We start from the raw sequence: 26,131 nt of genomic DNA, 5'->3' as shown, positions 1-26,131 counted from the left end.
CAAGTCCGTCAAAAAAATGCATGACATGCTCGTGCACTGAGCTGTGCTCACTCATAAAAATAACAAGATTACTCTCATCAAATTTAAATGAGCAGCTCAGTTCGACTCTCCGAACACTTTCTTGAGATTCAGCATGATGCTAATAGCATCGTCCATGCCCTGATGTTGGAGCTACAAGGTTTGTGACATTATACTCATAATATAGCATATAGCCACATTATTCGCCTTATGTCACCTTTTATGTAATTCATTTTTCTCATCAGTTGACCCATTATTCGGACCAATAGAACGTGGAGTACACTACTACAAAAGTTTACATACATAACAGTACATAGATAACGGTTTTTTTCAAAAACCGTTATGTATGAGCGCACTTTTAGAATAGATAACGGTTTTTCGAAAATCCGTTATCTATGTACTGTTGTCTAAATGCATAGATAACGGTTTGAACAAATGCGTTATGTTTTTGCGTTATCTATTAGTTGCATAGATAACGGTATTACAAAACCGTTACGACACCGTTATCTATGACCATCTTTTATAACAGTTATTTATAACGCTAAAGAACCGTTATGTATAAGTGTCATTTACAACGGTTTTTGAACCGTTATGTATGAGCGTTTCTAAAAACTGTTATGTATGCTTTTTTTTTAATTTTTTTAAAAATAATATTATATTACATTATATTAAATTATATTAAAAAATAACAAATAATTTGTTTATCCTAAAATCTGAATTTATTTCTAGATATAGACTTTGAAAAATAAAAAAATCATAACATTTTTTTATTTTATTATCACTTATATAAAATCTAAATTAAAAATCTAAATGCCAAAAATTGAATATTAAAAATAAAAATAAAATAAAAAAAAGAATAGAATTTGCCTTCCTTATTTCACCTAAAATTTTCGCGCTAACACCTCCAAATCTCCAATCCCGCGCTGAATCCAAAATCAACAAGGAAGAAGGAAATAGATTCGCCTCTGCTCGCCGTTTATCTGCCTGTTGCGCCGCCACCCCTGCAGCCCTGCTCACCGAGGCGCCGCCACCCCTGCAGCCCTTCTCACCTAGGTCACCGCCCTTTTACGTCAGCAAAAGGAGGACGGCCGTTCGCCCTTCCTCTGCCAATCGCCTAGGGCTTTATCTGCCGCCCTCTCGCCCTTTCGCCTCCACCTGTCGCTAGCGAGTGTACCTCCTCCGGTTGCCGAAGTCCTGCTCCGCCGCTTTGCTATCCACACCGAAATTCCTCAACGTGTAAGTATGAACATGAACCCAAGGCTTTGGTTTGTGGTTGCTAAAATCATTAATTTGGTTTTTTTACTGAGGCATAATTTTGAAGAATTTGATGTTCGCCAATCCAATCTGACACCTAAAATGTGATTCAGTATTTATTATTAAGATGTGAATATAATTCATTCGGCCCCTTAGCAAAATGCCTTCAGATTTTCAGATTTACTTTAGGCTTTAGATTGTTTGTTTAGGCGATTTTTCCAGTAAAGTTTATGTTAATTTTGTTTGGTTTAGGAAATTTCTGGAGCTTAAGTGCCCTAATCTTCACATTTGCCTTATCGCAGCAAGGAGCCCTCCCCATCTCTTCCTATTGTGTCTTCTGCATCTGTTGTTTCTCTCTCTAATTTGACTTCCTCTCTTCTGTTTTTGCCCTTTTTATTGACAGATTTTGGTTAACAAACAATGTTTCGAACGGTGTTTGTTAACTATTAACTATTAATTGATAGAATCAAATAGAACTGATAAGAATAAAGTGATTGAACTTTTTTTCTTTCTCCCTCATGTTCGTGCTGTGTTATCTACCAATTTAAGCAAGGTATTACTTTGCATGCTTGTTCAGTAGATTCTTAGAGATTGGAGCAGTGGTCTATCTTTTGCTGTTGAAAAGCAAGAAACTACCTTTACGATTGGTTTGATGGGTTAGTTAGTTGTAATTCTAGCTCCACATAATCTTTTAAACACAGTATTTCGATAAGGCTGTAACTGGAAGCCAACTGTAAGATGAGTACTTCGTAAGCATATCCTAAATCCGTTTTGAATGTACTTGAGTTCTACTTTTAGCTGTTGAAGAACATTACAAAAGGAGATAATTATGTAAATTGAACATTTCTATTTTCCAAGTTCCCTAACATGCATAAATTTAATATTCATTTCATTATTTTTTTTTTCTCTGTTTAACACCATGTGATTTTGCTTTCTTACATTCCAATAGCAGCCATCTTAGGCGCATAAAAGCAAAATCACATGATGTCAAATCTATTTTCTGTAACAAGGGATGCCATTTTTGTGGAGTCTGGAGACATCAGTAACTGTGGTTCTGACTTCTGAGATCATGTTAAATCTATTTTCCTTATCCACGATTTTACTCAATGTTCATTGTTTTTAGGAAATCCAAGACATAGCTGAACTCATGCACTGATTTGAAGAGTGCAGAGCCATCACCTTTGACTGATAATTGTAGCCATCTTGTTTGGGTTTAGAAATAAAAGAGGGGAGGGGCATCTCTCTATTTAGTGGTTCTATATGCCCTTAAAAAGTGACATGAGAGTGCTATTTCTTAAACTATACACTGTAGCAGCAGGGACGCTCTGACTTTTTTAGTGAAGTATGTAACGGGAATGGCTGGTTTTAGTATGGGGTCTCTTTAGGGGGGAAATGTTCCCTGAGAAAAGGCTACCAAAAGAATGATGAGCTTAAGGAACAAACAATGTCACTTGTATTGGTGCTTAGGTTTTATTTATTTTGTCTTTGTGTAAGAGACTTATATTTAGATGATTAGATGCAGCTACTTTTTCAGTTTCCATGGATCTGACATGATTGTCGATGTAAATCAGACTTTTACATGTCACCGGGATTTAAAGTTTTTTACTTCTCTTATGCTTAGTCAGGAGTAGGCGAGTAGCAAAAGAATGACGAGCTTAAGGAACAAACAATGTCACTTATATTGTCTTTGTGTAAGAGACTTAAATTTAGATGATTAGATGCTGTCACTTTTTCAGTTTCCATGGATCTGACATGATTGTAGATGTAAATCAGACTTTTACATGTCACCGGGATTTAAAGTTTTTTTAGCTCTCTTATGCTTGGTTGGGAATAAATACAATTATGGTTTGTTTCACCTTTGGGGGTTATAAAATTTGGGGTTTAGATTAGTTGTATGGTGCTAAGTATATTAAAACGTTCATTTGTTTTAATTAAAAGATCAGATATGATATTCTGATCCTTTTTGCCCACTGCTAAATTATGCCTTTATTCTGTATTGACTATTGGCATGCATGTGTAGCCATGTATACTACATGAGTGGTGATGCATGGAAGGAAGGAGGTATTGATGCTACAGGTCAGCACCAGCTCATTTATTTGTTGCCGAATTTTGACTTTCTTCCGCTTCTGGCTCTGGGTCTAGGTTTATCTTTGTCTGATACTGATGTTTACCTGCATTAGTGAAACTCCTATGCAAAGAACTTCTCTAAAGCACATAGCTTCAGAGTCCAGTAATACGGCCATGTTTTTTGCATTCGTCAACTAATCATTTTTTAAATTGCATAACCAGTAATTCGATATGCGTGATTATTTGTTATGAGAAGCTCATCAATTTTAAAGTACGGACTACAGTAGCTGTTTTCTTTTAATCCTTTTTAAATTTGTAAGATAATTTCTCTGTTTAACCTAATCTTATTCAAATGGATAAAAGTTCCATCTTTTTGTTGATGATTTTTGTTCATGTCCTTGGGGTTCACAATTGCAGGTGCTCTGATGGTGATAACTCTGAAAATTATATCATGTGTCATAAACTATAATGATGGAATTCTCAAAGAGGATGATCTACGTGAAGCACAAAAGAAAAATTGGTTGCTGAAGATGCCATCATTACTGGAGTACTTTGGGTTCTGTCTATGTTGTGGAAGTCACTTTGCCGGTCCTGTTTATGAAATGAAAGACTATATTGAATGGACAGAGAGGAAAGGGGTATTGTATTTCTATTAGTATGTCAATTTTCTGTCTGTCTTGTGCAATATACAAACTTATATTAATTAAGTTCCAATATCAACTTTGATAGATCTGGCAACCTTCGGCCAAGGGACAGTCCCCCTCTCCTTATTGGGCAACTCTCAGGGCTCTTCTGCAATCTGCTATCTGCATGGGCTTGTATCTGTATCTTGTACCACATTTCCCACTTTCTCGATTCACAGAACCAGTGTACCAAGAATATGGGTTCTTCAAGAAGTTGAGTTACCAGTACATGTCAGGTTTCACTGCTCGTTGGAAGTATTATTTTATTTGGTCAATTTCAGAAGCTTCTACTATTATTTCCGGCCTGGGATTCAGTGGCTGGACAGATTCAAATCCACCCAAGCCAAAATGGGACCGTGCAATAAATGTCGATATATTAGGTCTCGAGTTGGCTAAGAGTGCAGTGCAGATACCAGTATACCACTTGTGTGGAATATTCAAGTCAGCACCTGGCTTAGGCACTGTAAGTTCAATTTCATTCAAAAACTGCACACCTGCTGGTTGAAAGAACCAACTACTTTCATAAACCTGTTGATGAAAATCAGGTGCATTTTTATATAACCTGACAGCTATAGGATCCTGATGTATATGAAGTACTAATTTAGATTTATATGACCAAACTGGATATTATGATATTTTATTTATTTTTTACCAGGGCATTTTATTGTTATTTGAAGGCCAACCTTTTCCTTTGGTAACTGATTTGAGAATCTGTTCTGTAGATAAGCTGGCATTATAAACAGACTTGGGGATTAAAGACAATATTAGGCTAATGAAAGAAGTAGTTAATTTATTTTTAAGTCGGAAAATATATACAGTACTATGTTACGAATAGAATAGCTTTTTTATGTACTGTCTCTGCCAATCTTCATTGGTTTGGTGAAGATAATTGTTTTTATTTCATAACTTGGGCTCCAAAATTGTAATTAAAGTACTTTGGTAAAAAGATTTTACATAAAATCTGATCAAGATATTGGGTGGATATTTAATTCAATCTAATTTCATATGCTCCTAGAGAATTAAATTAAACATGTATGAGATATGCAACTTAAACCTTGTAATTTGTCAATGTTTTGGTTGTTTAACAAGTAATTGATAGAAAACTGTAAAGCACTTTGCAGGATTGTGGTTTTAGAGGTGTGTAATGATTCACTAAATATGTTGCCCATGCAATTGGGATATGGCTGTCTTATAGCTAGCTATGCATTATCTTATAGAGTGATAAGTTTATCATTTACATTTATGTTGTTTTAGGTTTGAAAGTACACGGTGATAGAGAGATTGACAAAGAGATAAGCTTCAAGGTGAGTTTTATATCCTCTTGCTTTTAGTTTTATACCATGGCTCAACTGGCAGCCATGGTTATGTAAATGCCCTATATAGATTTTAGAAGGAATCTAGGTGCTCTTAGTTTTGCACCATGGCTCAACTGGCAGCCATGGTTATGCATGAATATCATAGATAAGCATGTATCTAGGTAGTCGATATGGAGAGTAGGTTGGGGAATGGCTCGTTCCATTCCATTTGTTGCTGTGGTGATGGCTTGGAGCCGATTATATGTGCTATGTGTGTTTGTACTGTGTGTTTTGATGCTTACACTTTAGTTTAGTTTGAACATTTATCATGAACATGCTATAGATTGTAAAATATGGTGTTGTGGGCTAGCAGATATAAGGAGAAAAATAGCAAAATATATACTTTGAAACGAGAGAGGAAACACATAGATTGTGATTATTAACAGAACCAAATCAAATCTTAGTACTTAATAGTATCTCTCAACTACCAGTTTTGTACTGCACAGCAAATATCTGTGCAATATTTATCACTGGACTAATTACACTTCCATCACAAATCTGAGTCACAATACTAGAAAGTTAGCAACAGTAACTTTCCCGTTGATAGGAGTATTATTTTTCTGTTAAGACTTAAAATCATATTAGCATTAGATACCAATTAAATCACTTGACTGATGGCCAATTAAATCCGAAACAGATTCTAGATATGATTGCCTTTGCTTGCCAAATTCAATCAATTAATTTAACATAAGTGACATATCAACAATTTTTCTTTTTCAGAAAACAACTTCTTACGTGGTACAAATAAGAAAATGAGCAGTAATTAAATTGCCTCACTTCTCATTGTAATTACTATGATCCCCATCATCCAAACAATTAATTCTATTTTTGCTATTGCCAAGTTCCCTAGCTAATATGTGAACTGTAAACTGCCACTTATTGGCTGAAAATCATGCATATCAAGGGGTAAACTGCCACTTATTGACTGCTCTTTTTCGGATTCTTGAATCTTGATAGGGTCCTATCCAGCCTGATGCATCTCAATGTGGATTTTATGTCATGAAGTTCATGAAAGAGATCATAACACGCTATGAACTTAATGCCTACACGTCTCTATCATCGATGGTAACTATATATATTATACTCTTCATCATTTAACTTTCTAATAGAACTTTTGTAATTATTCGTAAAATATATTTATGTACGTATTTCTTTTTACAGTTTAAGAATGTTAAGACATACACCGAAGCTGAAATCGATGATATTCGTGAGGAATGGGCAACTTTTGTGATAAAGCATGTGTTTGCTTGAACTTTAGGTATGATAGCGATATGTTAATGTAAATTTTCTTAGGTGCAAGCTATGGATAATTGAAAGCTGTTGCATTTACATTCATGAAATCCTTTAACTTAATGTTTTATTTGCATAAAAATTTCACATTTTGACTGCATGAAGTTGGTATTATGCAGGAATGGAGCAGATGATAGGAAAGATAGAAGTTCCCGGGAACTACAATCCTTATTTACAACAAGAAGACTACAACATGGATGGATAACCGTATAGATCTCTTGACTTGTGGTATATGTGCTTTATGAACTGAAAATATTAGTTTCTTCTACTCGAACTCGGAGAATGCTGACCTTGTCGTCTTGAACTGCATTTTGTCTGGCCTCGTTGCTTTAAATTACTCATGTATTGGACTGCATTTTGCCCTGTAGATTAACAGATCTTACTTTTGAATCTTTGATGATTGTTTTTGCAACTTCTGAATGTTAATATTATGTTCTCAATGTTATTTTATTATTTGAATTTTTTTCTTTTGAGTTTTAGATATAAATAAAAGGCAAAATTGAGAATATATAAAAAATATGCAGAAAACTGTCATCTATTACATGCAAAACTGTTATCTATAATAAAATAGACAACAAAAATTAAAGGTCATACATAACGGTTAGTAACCGTTATGTAAGATAACAATAACGAAAATAATCCGTTATGTATGTGGAGACAAACCGTTATGAATGAAAGTCATAGATAACGGATGTAAGTGTTATGTATCACAAGGATAACGAACAAGAAACATTATGTAAATTGCAATAAAACGTTATGTATAACAATTAAAATGCAAAATGATAACGGTTTTCCATGTCTTTCATAACGGTAAAAAACGTTATGTATGCAAGTCATAGATAACGGATGTAAGTGTTATCTATCACAATATAAAACCGTTATCTATATCTTACAAAGATAACGGTTTAAACCGTTATAAAAAGTATAAAAAACTGTTAATTATGTTATGAGAAAAAAGAAATATTATATAATACATAACGGATTAATTCTAATACATAACAGTCGAAAACCGTTATCTTTTTATTACAAAGATAACGGTTTAAACCGTTATAAAAAGTATAAAAACTGTTAACTATAATATGAAAAAATATATATTATGGAATAGATAACGGATAAATTATAATACATAACAGTCGAAAACCGTTATGTATAATCAATATAGATAACGGTTTTATAACCGTTATGTATGTGTGGTTGTACTGTTATCTATTCCCTTCATAGATAACGGTATTATAACCGTTATGTATGTGTGGTTGTACTGTTATCTTTTCCCTTCATAGATAACGGTTTTTAAACCGTTGTGTATGACACCTATAATAGATAACACCACTATACACAACGCTTTTTTTGCTCATAGATAACGGATAAAATCCGTTATCTATAAGCGTTTTTCTAGTAGTGGTAGTAAGCAACACAAAAATTGTGTTAGTTTGTGATAAAGATAAAAAATCCAAAACTGCGTTTCCATTTTATATATGTGGACCGGTTAAAAGACTTTGTGCAAGAATAAAGAAACAGGAGACATAGACATATCTGAAAGTAAACAAAATTAAACATGTAAGAACATGAACGCATATAGTTCGTAACAATAATATTGTAACCTTTTGATAAAACAATATTAGTGAAACCTCCAACGGCTCAAAGAATTCCATATGTAAGCCACGTGGGGTGGACAGTTACACACGAACTCCTCAACCAGACTATTTACCTAGTCATTTAATTTCTATCCATGTCAACTTAACCTTTTGACAAAAGAAATTAATAGTTGGCACCTTGACTAGACCATATCATCATCAAGAAGGGACTCCGTGGGGGAGTTGTACATTGTACTTGATATGATATCTAAGCAATAACCACATTTTAACCTTGAAAATTAAATTCTCGAAATTAACATACTCACGCGGACCATGTCGCTTTCAATTTAATTTTCTTGGTTATCTTATTTAATACCATTCTCCAAAGTACTTATGAAAATTACACAAGTAAGCCACGTGGGGTGGACCGTTACTGCATAACTCCCACTACTTTAATGGTTTAAATATTTTTTATAGAAACCTCTTCTGACAAACTTATGAGAAACAGATATGAAGTAAGCCACGTGGGGTGGACCGTTACTCATATTGCTAAACACTTTGTCTAGAGACCGCATGTGGAGGTCTACATAATTTTAAGAATAAAACTAACTAGAAATAACCACAATTTAACTTTGAAATTAAATTCTCGAATTTTGACATACTCACTCGGACCATGCCGCATTCAATTTAATTTCTTAGTTATCTTATTTAAATCCATCATCTAAAGTACTCGTGAAAAATTATACGAGTAAGCCACGTGGGGTGGACCGTTACTGCATAACTCCCACTACTTTAATGGATTTAAATATTTTTATAGAAACCTCATCTGACAAACTTATGAAAGAACAAACATGAAGTAAGCCACGTGGGGTGGACCGTTACTCATATTGCTAATCACTTTGTCTAGAGACCGCTTGTGGAAATCTAAATAATTTTAATCATCCATAAAATTATTAAGCTTAGTCTTTTTTCTTTCAAAAGGTTTGATCATGCTCAACACATAATCCTAAACATGCTCATCTAGAACGCAACATGTAACACATGCTCGCAGAATTCTAAAACATGCTTAAGAAAACGATAAACCTAGCATGCTTGTCTAAGCGCAGTTAATAAACACATATTAACAAGCAAAGACAAAACAACATGCTAAGAGCATAAAGGATTAACACCACGACATGCAAAGAACAGAATAAAAACGATAAAGTTCTTCGTGACCCATTCGTGGAAACCCAACATCTATTCTATTACAAAATAAAATAGAAAAAACAGGCCCAAAACTAAAAACAGCCCGAAAACTTCAAGCCCGTCGTTGGAATTAGGGTTTGGGCCCCCTAGGGTTTGAGACGCAGCTAGGGTTTGGAAACCCTAGCCGCCACCACCTCCTTCGTCCAGCCGCCTCTCCACCGCGCAGCAGCCGCCCGGCGCAGCTGCAGCGCCCCGGCGCACAAGGCAGCCCTGCGCTGGCAGCAGCCTCCTCGGCGTGCAGCGGCGGCAGTCGGCAGCACTTGGCCCCTCCACCGCACGAACGCAGCAGCAGCCGCAGCGGGCTCCAGCGTGGACTGGACAGCAGCAGCGGCAGCGGCAGTGCGTCGCCTGCCGGGCACGCCGCGCGCACAGCGCGCAGGCACTGCCCGAGGCGCGCGCTGCCCCCATCGCTCGCCTCCTCCTCGCCCTGACCTGCGCCCCCAGCAGCAGACTCCGGCCCCTCGGCGCACAAGCAGCAGCTCGGCAGCAGCGGCCGTGCGACGCCGTCCGGGCACGCAGCGCACGAAGCGCACACGCGCTGCCCTAGGCGCGCACCGCCCCCGCTCGCCCCAGCCCAGCCTCGCCTCGCCTCGCCTCGGCCTCGCCCAACTGATCCGCACGAGCAGCAGCAGCAAGGGCGCACGGCGCTGGCCCAGGCGCGCGACGCACAGCGCGCAAGCGATCGTGCGCGCGCGGCCCTCGGCGCCGGCGACCTTGCTCGCTCCGTGCCCTTCGTGCCTCCGTTACTCCAAACACCGTTCCTCGTTGTTGATTCGTCGTCATCCTCGTTTCGTTCCTCGGTTTTACAGATTTACAACGGAAAAACAAATACAATTGAAATCCTAATCTAACCACGGATTTTCTCGTGGTGAAAAACGATTACAACGTCAAACGACGTATCCCACGAATCAACAGACCACGAAGAACAACAGCAGTAAAAACAAACGCACATTATTAATCGTACATAAATTAATAATAGAGCCAAGAAAATAATCCTGGGCTCTGATACCAATTGAAGGAATATTAAACTGAATTAACGTTCCGCTTTGCCCGATGATCGTTTCTTGGATTATTATTAATTTATCATACAACGATTAATCCTAACATGCTCCTATGAATTTAACAGCTGCACGTTGGAGTTCAGAAATACCTGAAGAATTCAGAAGAATTCGCAGATTTGCATCTGAACAGACCAGTCAGCTTCAAGCCTTCGTTTGAAGCCTCAAACGTCCTCAAATCGTATTTCGCCCAGAAATACGACTTCTTCGTCTTGGAGAGAGCTTTCCGTGGCCGCCTGATTCATCTGAATCTGAGTTCTGTGGAGAAAGTTATGGCCGTTTTACGGAGACTGCCAGAACTTGGTTTCCTGCGAAAATCTGACTCCAGCTCTGATCTTCTCGACTGTATCCCGCTCAGCTTTCACCGTTGGATGGACAACGATCTATGAAAGTCCCAAGAGAGAAATAAGTCCCACACGTTTTTCTTCCCTGCGCCCCACAGCTCTCAAAACCCTAATATTTTATCAGTGTGTTTTCCTGAGAGCTGACAGCTGTATTTAAATAAAATTAAATACGTGTGGGCACAGAATTAGTGTAGGAGGCGTCTTTCTCTCCTTCTAGGGCTAGGAGACATTGGGCCAGTCCAGGGACCAGATACAAGGAATAAAGATGGGCCTCAAATAAATTAATTTATCTATGGTCAGCCCAGACCATAATTAATTTATAAATATCAGTTCATTCCACTAGAGAACCGATACTGACTTACCCCTTTATTGCCGGTGATGAGTCGGGGGCTTGTATTTAGACTTATTAAATCTCCGTATTTAAAATATCCGACATCCATTAATTAATTAGAGCTCTGACAGCTTAAATTAATTAATCTCTTAATAATTCCTTAAGCAGTACCACTCAAACTTTATTATTACGCCTGAACTTAATCAACCTGCAGGGTTTAGCGTAATAAACCTTATTGAGCTCCTTAAGGGGATGTCATTATCCTATACCGGATACGGGTACTAATACAGATAATCAAATATCATATATTAACCGTTATCACCCAAGATACAGAGTACTCGAGTTAGCATTTAACTCTCGCCCATAGTAAGTCAAAGTGATATACGAATTAACATATATATCTGAATACTTATTAGTATTAAGATTTATGAGTCACCGAGATCTTGATTCTTCACTTAAGTCAGATAGAAGAATACATCTCAACTGTTGGTCCTATCAATACGTAATGACGTACCAGTATAGACAAGTAGCCAAGACAAACTACTTCCATCTATACTGCAGCCTAAACCAATAACTTGTCCTAGAGTTATTTCGGCTGTGATCATATTATATCTCTTAAGGTTATTCCAATTATATGGTCTTCTGTGATCTACAACACACCATATAATCTACTTATATAGAGATAAAGAACATACATATGCAATCATGAACACAATCAGATAGGAGATTAGATAGTGAACTTAGGAAACATTGTATACAAGCATAAAACGCTCTTGCTTTCAGTATACAAATCCAACATATAGATGATGTCTCCAGATTTTTAGTGCGTGCACTACCGCCGCTAGCTCCAGATCATGGGTCAGATAATTCAATTCGTGTGGCCTAAGTTGCCGCGATGCATATGCAATCACTTTGCCTTCCTGCATCAAAACGCATCCTAATCCATTCTTTGATGCATCCGTGTAGACCACATACTCCTTGTCTGGTTCCGGAATTGTTAGCATTGGCGCCGTAGTTAGCTTCTCTTTGAGCAGTTGAAAACTCTCTTCGCACTCGTTAGTCCAATTGTACTTAATTCCTTTCCTGAGCAACTGCGTCATCGGCCTTGCTATCTTGGAAAATCCCTCAATGAATCTTCGATAATAGCCAGCCAATCCCAAGAAACTTCTGATCTCGTTTGGGGTAGTTGGCGACCTCCACCCTTGTACTGCTTCCACTTTGGCGGGGTCCACCTTGATACCTTCTGAAGACACAATGTGTCCCAGAAATGTAACTTCTTTGAGCCAAAACTCACATTTGCTGAATTTGGCATAAAGGCATTCATCCCTTAGCGTTTGCAACGCAGTTCTCAGATGTTCCCTGTGTTCTTCTTCATTCTTGGAGTAGATGAGAATATCATCAATAAACACCAAGACGAACTTATCCAAATAAGGATGAAATACTCTGTTCATGAGGTCCATGAATACAGCTGGCGCGTTTGTTAGTCCAAATGGCACAACTGCGAACTCGTAGTGACCATATCTTGTTCGGAAAGCCGTTTTGGGTATATCTTCATGTCTAACCTTTAACTGATGATACCCAGACTTCAAATCGATTTTGGAGAAAACACTCGCGCCCTTGAGTTGGTCGAATAAATCATCGATTCTGGGTAATGGATACTTGTTCTTAAGCGTTAGCTTGTTCAGCTCTCGATAGTCGATGCACAACCTCAAGGTGCCATCTTTCTTCTTGACAAACAGCACCGGCGCTCCCCATGGGGACACACTAGGCCTGATGAAGCCTAGGTCCAGCAACTCTTGTAATTGGATCTTCAACTCCTCCAATTCCTTCGGAGCCATTCTGTACGGTGCTTTTGATACTGGCGCCGCTCCTGGCTCTAGTTCGATGGTGAATTCTACTTGTCTGTCAGGTGGTAATCCTGGCAAATTTTCTGGGAAAACATCTTGAAAATCCCGCACGATCTCTACATCTTCCATTGTCTTTTCGGTCTCAACTCCCCCGTTCAGGTATACGAGGAAGGCTTGGCAATCTTTCTTGTTCATCATCTTTCTTGCCTGTAAAGCTGAAATAATCGGCACTCTGTTCCTCTTGCATATTCTGTGGAAACTTAAAGCGTCCCTTCCTGGAAAGTTGAAAGCGATTCTCCGTTCTTGACACAATATCGTGGCATAGTTCTCCGCTAGCCAGTCCATCCCCAGGATTATATCAACGTCCTCCATTGATATGACGTGCAAGTTATTCGCTATAACCTTAAACAATCCTATGGTTAGCTCTAGGTTCGAGCAAGCATGTGTTATTACTGCCATCCCTCCTATTGGTGAAGAAATTCTCAAGTCCTGATTAGTCTTTTCAGGTTGGAGCTTTAAAGTTTTTACGCATGCACTTGCAATAAAAGAATGCGAGGCACCCGTGTCGAACAGAAGTATAACAGGTGTGTCGAGTAATGTGCCCATACCTGCCAAATTCCCTTGGTTGTTTTCTTGCTTATTCTTGTGCAGGGCATAGGCTCTTGCCTGTGAAATTTGCGGTGGACGTGCCACAGGTCGATGCTGTTGTTGTGGTGGTGGATAGAGTAGCTGTTGACCTTGAATAGCCCTGAGTGGTTGTACTTGGCCTGGCTGATTCGGCCCTCTCATTCCTCTCTGTGGTTTTTCTTGGCAGTCTCTGGCAAAATGGCCCTTCTGGCCACACTTAAAGCAGGTATTGCTACCAGCCAAGCATATGCCGTGATGTGACTTGGAGCATTTGGGACACAAATGTGCCCTAAGCTGGCCCTGATTGTTTCCAGCTGATCCTGGATTGACTGGTCGTCCTTGCCACTGCCCTTGTGGCATCATATTTCCTTGCCATGGCCTCTTGTTATCTTGGTTGTTGTAGTAACCCCTATTATTGTTGTTGTTGCCTTCCCATTTTCTCTTCCCACGATCGTTGTTTCCCGGAGCTTGAGTCTGGGTTGGGCGGTCTTCAGGCATAGCTGCCTCAACATCCAGAGCTCTGCTAAGTGCCTCAGAGTGGGTGAGATTACCATGACTAGCAAGTGCCATCTTGATCTCGTGCCTAAGGCCTGAACGAAACTTCTCGGCCATCTTTTCATCAGTGTCGATCATATGAGGGGCATAGCGAGACATGTCGCAGAATGCGCGATCGTATTCTGTCACGGACATCTTGTTTTACTTTAGATTGAAAAACTCTATCTCCTTCTTCTTTCTGTAGCTCTTGGGGATGTATTTATCGTAAATCTCCATCTTGAAGTCTTCCCAAGTCAGGTTTTCCAGTTGTTCGGGGGTCATTGCCCTATTCTTGGTTTCCCACCAAAAATCTGCTGACCCAGTGAGTTGGAATGCAACACAAGAGAGTCTCTCTTGATCAGTGCAGTGAAGAAAGTCGAAAATCCTTTCCATCGCCCTAATCCTGATTTCGGCATCAGTCGGGTTGCCGGTCCCATTGAATGTTGGCGGGCTCTGTTTAAGAAAAAGTTTTTCAACCCTTCGTGGGGGTTCATTTCCTGCACCCATGTTGTTTCTTGGGGCTCTTCTGGGAGGCATTATGTGCTTCAAAGACCAAGACGATCATCAATAATTTCTGATGCGTAGTACAGCGGTAACGATAATAATCTATAAGGGTCATACTATCATACTAATCAATTGCAAAGTTATAGTTTGGGTGATATACTAGGTCAGTATACTAATACTTCTTAGTTTTATCCATCAAGGAAACATACTATAACAACTCAAAAGTTGAAAGGCTCAAAATCATTACATCAACAAGCAAGGTGTTGTAGAAACTGTTGAAACACATGGGTTTTCAACCCAAAAGACGTCTACTGAGATTTGGATCATGTGGACTAGCCAGGTCCAACATCATCACCTCCCAGTCACACGGGAAACATCGTCCCGAACTTAGAAAGCCGTGGACAACTATTCATAATAAAACTCAAGTTCGTACTGGCAAACCAAAAGCTTAACTTAAAGTTCTATGTCCTATTGAACCCAAACCCTCACGTATAACATACACACAAATATATACATATACAAGCAAAATATACTATTCTTAAAATCTATCGTGTAGTAAAAGTCGATTTGATGTTCCGTCGCGTGTAAACATTCGAACGTAGAGACTATGCTCAAACCCTTGATGCAGCGTTTGCCTTGAATTCGTCTTGTATCATCATTCCGTGCTTTTTCTTCAACGCGTACATGTCTTTTCATTCCTCTTTCATTCTTCTAAATCATTACTTTAAGAATCTAGATTGTAGAGATATCCTACTAATCTAGTAGTCTATGTTCTTTTAGAATAGTGATCATGCCACTTATAGCAATCTATGTTTTCTGGGAAAGCATGTGTCAATTCTCTATCATTCTTCATATCATAACATCATATCTGCAATGATATGCCATGAAAGGCAAAACATTCAACATTTCATCACAGCATGCTCTTTACATAAACATATTCATAAAACATCTTAGAACAATAACATCTTTAAAACATTGAACTACAGTTACCTTCTTTCCTTGATTGAGCACGATGCAATGGAGTGTTGAGCGATGTCGTATGAACCCACATATGTCTAGTGAAATAACTAGACTCGACTCTTTAGAATAAGGTTTCTAGGGCCAGAGCAAACGAACTGCTCTGATACCATTATGTCACAGCCCACTATCCCAATGACTTGGGGTGCACAATGAGAAATAGAATTTAAAGGGGGTTGTTAAGTAACCAACATTAACAACCACAAACTAGTGATATATATATATATATACATATAACCGCTTGGGTAGTTTACAAACGAGCCTGCCATAACGACTGGACCTCAAATGAAAGTTAAACAAGCTGAAGTAGTAATAAGTTCAAGTAGAAACGATAAATAAGTCAGAGTGTTTGCAGCGGAAAAACGTGTGAGTTATGCATATGGAGATGCATACTCAAGGTTTCATTACATGGCCATCAAAAGGAAATCCGCTCAACACCGATCCATTCCATCGCCCGCTCAACCTGCACATTTAGAAATACATGCAGGGCTGAGTATAAAAATACTCAGTGGCATAAGCCGAAAATACAACATACATACATATATAAATTGAACTGCCAACAGTAACACACAGGGGTTTTCTTGAATGGCCTGCGCTTACTAAAACATTTCTTTCATTTTCATAAAGTCGATCGGCCGATCATTTTCCTTCATATGATCCATATCTGTTCTTTTCTATCACGCGCCGGGAAGGAGGCCTCCTTACCACGGATGCCAAGACCGGTCGCAAGCGACTCGCGGTCTCCATGAGTGTACACGTTAACCCTAGCTAGCGACCTTTGTCTAGCATATGATCCCAATTGGATTTCCTTTAAAGTTGGCGAACCAACACAGATAGGATACATATAAAAATATAAACATTTTTGGCAGTCAATCATTCCATAAACATTTCATTTTCGTAAACATTTTCATTTTCATAATGGCATTGAACATATAAGCATTTCATAAAAGCTGAATAACGGTTAAAACTTGTCATGCACATATATTCGTATATGAGGCCTACGTCACGCAGGGGATCTCTATATACGTATAGTAAAAGTAATGCCCACCTCAAATGTTCTTAAGCTAGCGTGGAGTCGCTTCTTCTTCGGCTTCACTTCCTGTCGCCCGGACCTTTATTGATGAAGAGTCGGTAAGTTCGCGAAGAAAATTGTCACAAGACAAAGTCTAATTCTACGTTTCTAGGGTATATTTTAGTGTTTTAGGGTTCTAGCATCCATAATTCGTTCCATTAAAGACAGTAAAAAACCATCATACCTCGTCTAATCTCATTCAAACACATAAGGCACATAAGAATCACAATCAAACATCATCAAAACATGCTCTGTTTTTACACTGACTCAACTTCAAAATTTAATCTGTTATGACTCCGATATCTCCTAGACTTGAGACTCATACCAAAAGAAATATCTTCGAGTCTAGTTTCATATATAAAAAAAAAAAAGTAGAGTCGAAACTCCAAGTGGTTTGAGAGATATGACGTTTTTACCACGATCTACCATGTTCGGCAGTTTTGAGCAATCGAAAACTTGGATTTTTAAAAACTAGTAAACGTTGTCAGACTGGGCTCAACTTTGGTGGATATCTAGCTAACACAATAAAGTTAATACTATAAAAGTTTGGAAAGCTAGATCACACAGGAAGCTACTGAAATGAATGACTCTTTCCCCTGTTCTCTGAAATTCTCGGTAGTAATGTGCAGTTTAGGTCTTGCATTTTAAAGAAATATCAAACGAAGTTGGAATGGCTTGAAATTTTACCAGGGTACTCAAGACTCATGTAGGGACTTGCTATAAAATTTTCAAAGCTATTAGACATCGAAAAACCGTCGATCACAGTAGGTCAGTAAGCCTACGAAATTTCTCCAATTTGTACTTAAAACTCATATATCTCAAAAACATCTCTAACTTGAGTATAACATCATAACTCTCAACAACAAACTCATACCAAAACTCATTTCATCACTTCTAATCATCAATCTAAACCATCACTTAACATCATAGCATGCTCAAGAACTCATATAACCACTCAATCTTCACTTTCTTCATGAACTTCAACTTTCCAACATCACACAACCTAACACCTTAATATTCCATATCTCAAAATCAATTCGTGCTTTTCATTCAAAGACAAATAATTAGCATCTTAATAGCATGCATATACTCTCCACTTAAAGTTAGAGGATGATAAAATTTTAGAAGACTTCCAACCCTAGTAATTTTCGAAATTTACCAGCTTGAATTAGGAGTTGTTTTCATGCTTATGCATGCTTATACAGCTTAATTATGAGTAGATTCATGTGTTTAGAGGCTTACTCTTATGATTTGTGTAGAGAAAAGTATAACTCCACCTTCTTGATTCCTAGCTCGAACCTTCAACTCAGCTTTTGTTCTATGGATCTAAAAGTGTTTTCAGTTTGATTTAATCGGTGGTTATGGCATACAAGTTGCTTGTGAAGCTTTTTACTATCTCATCAATGGTATTGGGTGAAGACAGTCGAGAGAGAAGAGAGAGAAGAAAGAAGAAAGAGAGAAGAAAGGGACGTCTGTTATGAGGGACGAAAGAGAAAGGTGTTGTTTTATTTAACCCCATTTACTTAGCCATCAAGTATTGGATAAATAACACATGCTTGATTATCCACTTGCATAAAATATCTTATCCGTTAACTATGTTTATCCACTTGCTTTGACTCCTCTCTCTCTAACGTCAGTTCCGCACCAGAGCAGAGGAATCAAAAACTCGCCAGAGCAGAGGAATCAAAACTCCGCCAGAGGAATCGCACTCCGCCAGAGGAATCGCACTCCGCCAGAGGAATCGTACTCCGCCAGAGGAATCGCACTCCGCTAGAGGAATCGCACTCCGCTTGAGGAATCGCACTCCGCCAGAGGAATCGCTCTCCGCCAGAGGAATCGCTCAACCCACTAATTAAACTTTATGCACTATAATTATAAAAATATTTTAAATCTCAAACGGATTCAAATATTAATAAGAACTAAGCACATCAAAACACATGTATAACGATTAAAATACATCAGATAAATCAAACCTGTTTTATTATTAATGGATGCCGAACCCTACTTATTAATAATTAAGCCTTTAATCAGTGATTAAAAGCCGGGATATGACATACTATCCCCCTTAAAGAAATTTCGTCCCGAAATTTGTACCTCAGGGAATAATTCTGGGTACTTCTCCTTCATGCTAGACTCGAGTTCCCATGTCGCCTCTTCTTGATCATGGTGCTTCCAAAGGACTTTTACTAAGGGTATCGACTTATTCCTTAGTACCTGAACTTTCTGATCTAGAATAGATTCGGGTCTCTCTTCATAGCTCATATCTGGGCTAAGGATAACGTCGTTCCTTTGGATCACGTGGTTTGGATCATAAACATATTTCCTCAAATGCGACACATGAAACACATTATGCACATTGCCAAGGCTTGGCGGCAACGCCAGCCTGTAAGCTACCGGGCCCACCCTTCCTAGGATCTCATAGGGTCCTATAAAACGGGGTCTAAGCTTACCCTTTACGCCAAATCTTGTAATCCCTTTAGAGGGAGAAACCTTCAAAAAGACTTTATCCCCACACTCAAACTGCAAGTCGGTTCGACGTTTGTCGGCATAAGATTTTTATCTATCCTGGTCCTCTTTAATACGTTGTCGAATCTGACGGACGATTTCGATCATCTCGCCTACTGTATCTGGCCCCAACATTCTTCTCTCGCCCACTTCATCCCAGTAAAGTGGCGATCTACATTTCTTCCCGTATAACGCCTCATAAGGTGCAATGGCGATAGTTGCTTGATAGCTGTTGTTGTAAGCAAATTCAATTAGTGGCAGCACACGCTCCCAATCTTCTCCTCTGTCTAGTACGACAGTCCTTAACATATCTTTTAGCGTTTGAATTGTCCTTTAGGACTGACCGTCGGTCTGTGGGTGGAAAGCTGTGCTGAAATTCAACCTTGTCCCCAATTCCTTTTGCAAGCTTATCCAGAATCTGGAGGTAAACTTAGAGTCTCTGTCGGACGTGATTGTCTTCGGCACCCCATGTAAACGCACGATCTCTTTGATATAGAGTTGGGCTAACTTATCTGATCCATACGTGATAGGGATAGGCAGAAAGTGTGCACTCTTCGTGAGTCTGTCAATAATGACCCATATCGCCGTGTTACCCCGTCTTATTTTTGGCAATCCTGTAACAAAGTCCATTGCAATATCGTCCCACTTCCATTCTGGAATCTCCAAAGGTTGTAGCTCACCGTAAGGTCGTTGGTGTAAAGCCTTTACTTGTTGGCAGATTAGGCACTTTTCGACGAATAAAGCCACGTCTCGTTTCATTCCTTTCCACCAGAAATTCTCTTTTAGATCTTGATACATCTTAGTGCTTCCTGGGTGGGCAACATAAGGAGTGTCATGGGCTTCGCTCATGATCTTGTTCTTGAGTTCTTCATCATGAGGGATGCATATTCTCTTCTCAAAGAAAATAGCATTATCGGCTTCTTCGTGATAGTTCTTGAGATTTCCTTCTCTTATCTTCACTCGTAAATTCTCCAACTTTTCATCTTTCCTCTGAGCTTCTACCACCATTTTCCTCAAATTCAGTATAATCGCGACCACCCCCGCTATTGTAGCAGGTGGTTTTATCACCTCTAATCTTATCCTATCAAAATCTCGTATGAGCTCTTCTTCCTGACACCTGACACCATATAGATGATGTCTCCAGATTTTTAGTGCGTGCACTACCGCCGCTAGCTCCAGATCATGGGTCGGATAATTCAATTCGTGTGGCCTAAGTTGCCGCGATGCATACGCAATCACTTTGCCTTCCTGCATCAAAACGCATCCTAATCCATTCTTTGATGCATCCGTGTAGACCACATACTCCTTGTCTGGTTCCGGAATTGTTAGCACTAGCGCCGTAGTTAGCTTCTCTTTGAGCAGTTGAAAACTCTCTTCGCACTCGTTAGTCCAATTGTACTTAATTCCTTTCCTGAGCAACTGCGTCATCGACCTTGCTATCTTGGAAAATCCCTCAATGAATCTTCGATAATAGCCAGCCAATCCCAAGAAACTTTTGATCTCGTTTGGGGTAGTTGGCGACCTCCACCCTTGTACTGCTTCCACTTTGGCGGGGTCCACCTTGATACCTTCTGAAGACACAATGTGTCCCAGAAATGTAACTTCTTTGAGCCAAAACTCACATTTGCTGAATTTGGCATAAAGGCATTCATCCCTTAGCGTTTGCAACGCAGTTCTCAGATGTTCCCTGTGTTCTTCTTCATTCTTGGAGTAGATGAGAATATCATCAATAAACACCAAGACGAACTTATCCAAATAAGGATGAAATACTCTGTTCATGAGGTCCATGAATACAGCTGGCGCGTTTGTTAGTCCGAACGGCACAACTGCGAACTCGTAGTGACCATATCTTGTTCGGAAAGCCGTTTTGGGTATATCTTCATGTCTAACCTTTAACTGATGATACCCAGACTTCAAATCGATTTTGGAAAAAACACTCGCGCCCTTGAGTTGGTCGAATAAATCATCGATTCTGGGTAATGGATACTTGTTCTTAAGCGTTAGCTTGTTCAGCTCTCGATAGTCGATGCACAACCTCAAGGTGCCATCTTTCTTCTTGACAAACAGCACCGGCGCTCCCCATGGGGACACACTAGGCCTGATGAAGCCTAGGTCCAGCAACTCTTGTAATTGGATCTTCAACTCCTCCAATTCTTTCGGAGCCATTCTGTACGGTGCTTTTGATACTGGCGCCGCTCCTGGCTCTAGTTCGATGGTGAATTCTACTTGTCTGTCAGGTGGTAATCCTGGCAAATTTTCTGGGAAAACATCTTGAAAATCCCGCACGATCTCTACATCTTCCATTGTCTTTTCGGTCTCAACTCCCCCGTTCAGGTATACGAGGAAGGCTTGGCAATCTTTCTTGTTCATCATCTTTCTTGCCTATAAAGCTGAAATAATCGGCACTCTGTTCCTCTTGCATATTCCGTGGAAACTTAAAGCATCCCTTCCTGGAAAGTTGAAAGCGATTCTCCGTTCTTGACACAATATCGTGGCATAGTTCTCCGCTAGCCAGTCCATCCCCAGGATTATATCAACGTCCTCCATTGATATGACGTGCAAGTTATTCGCTATAACCTTAAACAATCCTATGGTTAGCTCTAGGTTCGAGCAAGCATGTGTTATTACTGCCATCCCTTCTATTGGTGAAGAAATTCTCAAGTCCTGATTAGTCTTTTCAGGTTGGAGCTTTAAAGTTTTTACGCATGCACTTGCAATAAAAGAATGCGAGGCACCCGTGTCGAACAGAAGTATAACAGGTGTGTCGAGTAATGTGCCCATACCTGCCAAATTCCCTTGGTTGTTTTCTTGCTTATTCTTGTGCAGGGCATAGGCTCTTGCCTGTGAAATTTGCGGTGGACGTGCCACAGGTCGATGCTGTTGTTGTGGTGGTGGATAGAGTAGTTGTTGACCTTGAATAGCCCTGAGTGGTTGTACTTGGCCTGGCTGATTCGGCCCTCTCATTCCTCCCTGTGGTTTTTCTTGGCAGTCTCTAGCAAAATGGCCCTTCTGGCCACACTTAAAGCAGGTATTGCTACCAGCCAAGCATATGCCGTGATGTGACTTGGAGCATTTGGGACACAAATGTGCCCTGAGCTGGCCCTGATTGTTTCCATGCAGCTGATCCTGGATTGACTGGTCGTCCTTGCCACTGCCCTTGTGGCATCATATTTCCTTGCCATGGCCTCTTGTTATCTTGGTTGTTGTAGTAACCCCTATTATTGTTGTTGTTGCCTTCCCATTTTCTCTTCCCACGATCGTTGTTTCCCGGAGCTTGAGTCTGGGTTGGGCGGTCTTCAGGCATAGCTGCCTCAACATCCAGAGCTCTGCTAAGTGCCTCAGAGTGGGTGAGATTACCATGACTAGCAAGTGCCATCTTGATCTCGTGCCTAAGGCCTGAACGAAACTTCTCGGCCATCTTTTCATCAGTGTCGATCATATGAGGGGCATAGCGAGACATGTCGCCGAATTCGCGATCGTATTCTGTAATACCCCGAACCTTTTTAATTTATTTATAATTTAATTACAATATATTAGAGATGTTTATGCGTAAATTAATTATTTTATGACTTCATTAAAACTAACGGATTTGATTTTTAAATGTTTTACAGGTTGTCCGACTTAGAGCAAGGATCCGCCCTAGCAAAATTAAAATTTACTTATAAATAAATCTTAAAGAATAAGATTAATAAAATAAAATACAAGAAAACTCTAGAATATGTTAGATATTAATATGTAAATTGTTTATAGTAAAAGTATAAATAAATGGAATATTCTAGAATTGATTTAATAATTAATATCTAAGATTTTTTCTTAAACAATAATAAATAATTTAAATATCTAGATTATTTTAATTGTAATAGATGCATATAAATACAAAAGGGAATTAAACATTCTTACTAAAAAAGAAAAAGATTGCAGAAACTATCTCTCTCTTCTCTCGCTCGCTCACCTCCATCTTCTCTGCGTTCACCACTTTTCTTTCATCCCTCTCTTCGTCTTCAAATCCCAACAGCATACTAAGGTAATTTCTCCTAATTCTTGTTTCTGCGATTTTGCTTGTTGAATTTGAAAGGGTTTTGCACTTCTCTTCCATTCTTGTTCTTCTTAATCGATGGCTAAAGGTCTTGAGTAGATATTGGTGGGATGGAGTCTGTTGTGTGAGTGAGGAGGAGGGATTACCGGAACAGTAGTTCCGGCGGCGTGGTGGCTGCCGGCATGACTTTTGCTGTGTTTTTATTTCCCCTGTTTTTGACAGCAGCAGGGTCGTATCTTGCGATCCATTTTTCATCTGTTTTCTGTCATCAAACCCCATCAATATAGGTACCATTGGAAAGCTATCGTCGTTGGCTTTCCAACGGTACCTTCGGATCGTCAATCCGACACCGGACGAGGGAGTTATGAGCCAATCAAGTCAGGGTGTCGGGTCTGTGCGCGAAGGTTTCCGCGCGAGTTTGAGTCGACCTTCCGGCGTCAAATCGATGCCGTGAGGGAGAATAAGTTTAGGGGTTTTGTAGCTCATGTCGTAGACGTTCTAATCATAGGTTTTCTTCTTGAAATCTAAGGTCGAATTGGCCGGAATAGACGTCGAGATGTAGCTCCATATGTGTCGAATATGAGTTTTAATATGTTATGCTTATTTTAATTTTTATTTGGGAATTTGAATTAGATTTTTGATGATTGTTTCACCTTGAACACATAAATAGATAATCAAGACATTTGCTTTTAATATTATTAGCCAAGAATTGAAATAAATTATAAGGATTATGGTGATCTAAACTTAGTATATTATATAATTAAATGATATGATTATAATGAAGTTAGACTAGTATAATTTATACTAGTAATCGAAACTATGAATTTATAATTTGTAGATTCATAAAATGTTCAAATATGGTCTTCGGCTTCAAGTGTATTGTAGAATTATCAAGAATATATTCAAGAGATTAAAAATATTGTTTAAAGAAATGAGAGCTTATTCAAGAATAAGTGCTTGTAATGAAACTAAGTTTAAAGTGTTTCAAGTGCTAGGAGCGGCGCATCCAAGGCTCGAGGAGGACAACCGAAGCAAGCTTGAAGAGGTTTGAATTCAATTACTTAAGGTGGGGTTTACTTTTATCTGTAAGCGTAGTTGTTACATGGTTATAATCATTGTTGTGTTGTGCGTCATTCATATGAACTAATGGGACCCACAAGGGGTCGGATCCACAAGGGATCAAAGAGCTGAACGGCCCACAAGGGGTCAGGTCCACAAGGGACCGCGACTAGTCTCACAAGATGTCAGCTAAGTGAAAAATATAAGAGTTCAACATGTTATGATTCATTACACAATTGGTTATAACTGCTTGCAGTGTTTACCCCACTGAGTGTGCTTGCACACTCATACCCTATTATTTATGATTCTTTTCAGGTTAAGGAGTTGACGGCAAGAAGGCAGACATGGAGCTCCACATTCTCCCGTTCTATTATATGATGAAGTATTATATGTTGTTGTTTTTGGTAAATATATCTTGCTACTAACCAACTTAGCCTCTTCCAATTTTGGTGGGTCGAGACTTTATATATATTGGTTTATGATCATGCATTTTGATGACGGCTGTGACCGAATATATATATATATTTTGTTTACCGTATGTGTAGTTACGAGCTGTGCCTCGAACACGTTAATTATACTTTTAAACTTGATGGTTTTGTATGTACTCCATCTTTTTATATATATAAATATGATGCTTAGATAAAGTTATTATTGAATGTCGTTTATATAACTTACAGCTTCCGTTGCCTTTGAAATATATATATATATATATATATATATATATATATATATATAGTGTTTTGGCAGAATTATTATTGTAGTTTTACAGCTTCCGTTACATATTTTTTTATTGGAAAAGAGAAATAAAATTTTGATAATTTTTCTATTACACATATAGTATATTTTAATAACTCATTGGTTAAGTATTATTACTTTTAATAGTAATATTTATTAGATTACTATATAATCAAAAAAAGGAAATATTTTCTATTTTTCTTTATAGCCTATACTTAAATTAATATTAGAGAAATGAAATAAATGAATATTTTTGGTAGCATCTCCTATTCGCAAGGGATGTGGGCGTTACATTGTGGTATCAGAGCAGGTCTACGTTCCTGTAGACTTGCATCTGAAATATAATTATTAGTAATATATGAGTTGTTGTGACATGCTTCGAATCGGGAGAGAATGTGGTTCGTGGCTGCTGCTCTATGCCGACTCCAAGGTAATATGTATTTATTAAATAATTTTATTTTGCTTAAAATTATGGTATGAGTTTGAAATGATCGTGTCGAAAAAAAAAAAGTTTGAAAGCTTGATCGTATCAATTTGAATAATGTGAAAGAATATGTGTGTCCACAAGGGACAAAGAATGATTTTAATGTTTAGTTGATACGATTACTGGCTATGTTTTGAATTTTCCGACACATCAATGATAAAGTTTGATAGAATAAGTTTTTAAATAAAGAAATAGAAGTTTCCTCAATGATCTTGATTGATTTATATTACATAGATTTATGCTCTAATAGAATTAGTCCTCGAAATATAACCGTTAGGACATTGACTTTAGGTTCTTAACATCTTGATTTAGTTAAAGGATAATGCCCCCGCGACGCGCTCCGGAAGATGAGCAGCGAGCCCCACCTGTGAATAACAATGGGGTTGATTTTGCTCAATTTCTACTAGCTCTCCAAGGCTTTATGCAACAACAACAAGATGGTGGCATGAATGCTGGACAACCTCGAGTAAGGAATTTTGAAATTATTGAACA

At 38.8% G+C, this 26,131-nt stretch overlaps 1 protein-coding gene and 1 long non-coding RNA gene across 4 annotated transcripts; both read left to right on the top strand.

The window, feature by feature from the left end:
* Positions 1-947: 947 nt before the first annotated feature.
* LOC131013993 (lysophospholipid acyltransferase 1-like) lies at positions 948-7,130 on the top strand. 3 transcript variants are annotated; one of them, XM_057941931.1, is made up of 8 exons: positions 948-1,254; positions 3,293-3,348; positions 3,757-3,977; positions 4,069-4,485; positions 5,277-5,326; positions 6,335-6,442; positions 6,539-6,635; positions 6,787-7,130. In XM_057941931.1, exons 2-5 carry the CDS (start codon positions 3,306-3,308, stop codon positions 5,280-5,282), a joined length of 687 nt encoding a protein of 228 aa, XP_057797914.1. In that variant the 5' UTR covers positions 948-1,254; positions 3,293-3,305; the 3' UTR covers positions 5,283-5,326; positions 6,335-6,442; positions 6,539-6,635; positions 6,787-7,130. The 3 variants fall into 3 exon arrangements, with proteins under 3 accessions (XP_057797914.1, XP_057797912.1, XP_057797913.1); XM_057941929.1 differs by lacking the exon at positions 948-1,254 and having other exon boundaries at positions 2,445-3,348; XM_057941930.1 differs by lacking the exons at positions 948-1,254; positions 6,335-6,442; positions 6,539-6,635 and having other exon boundaries at positions 2,445-3,348.
* A 15,788-nt stretch (positions 7,131-22,918) lies between these two features.
* On the top strand, positions 22,919-25,107 carry LOC131013992 (uncharacterized). Its single transcript, XR_009097935.1, has 3 exons — positions 22,919-23,349; positions 24,351-24,427; positions 24,736-25,107. It is a non-coding gene; the product is annotated as an uncharacterized LOC131013992 (long non-coding RNA).
* Positions 25,108-26,131: the final 1,024 nt, after the last annotated feature.

Source organism: Salvia miltiorrhiza, chromosome 3, assembly GCF_028751815.1.
Source record: "Salvia miltiorrhiza cultivar Shanhuang (shh) chromosome 3, IMPLAD_Smil_shh, whole genome shotgun sequence".
NCBI lineage: Eukaryota > Viridiplantae > Streptophyta > Magnoliopsida > Lamiales > Lamiaceae > Salvia > Salvia miltiorrhiza.
The sequence above is the reverse complement of the archived record's forward strand: the minus strand, read 5'-3'. Positions and strand labels throughout refer to the sequence as shown.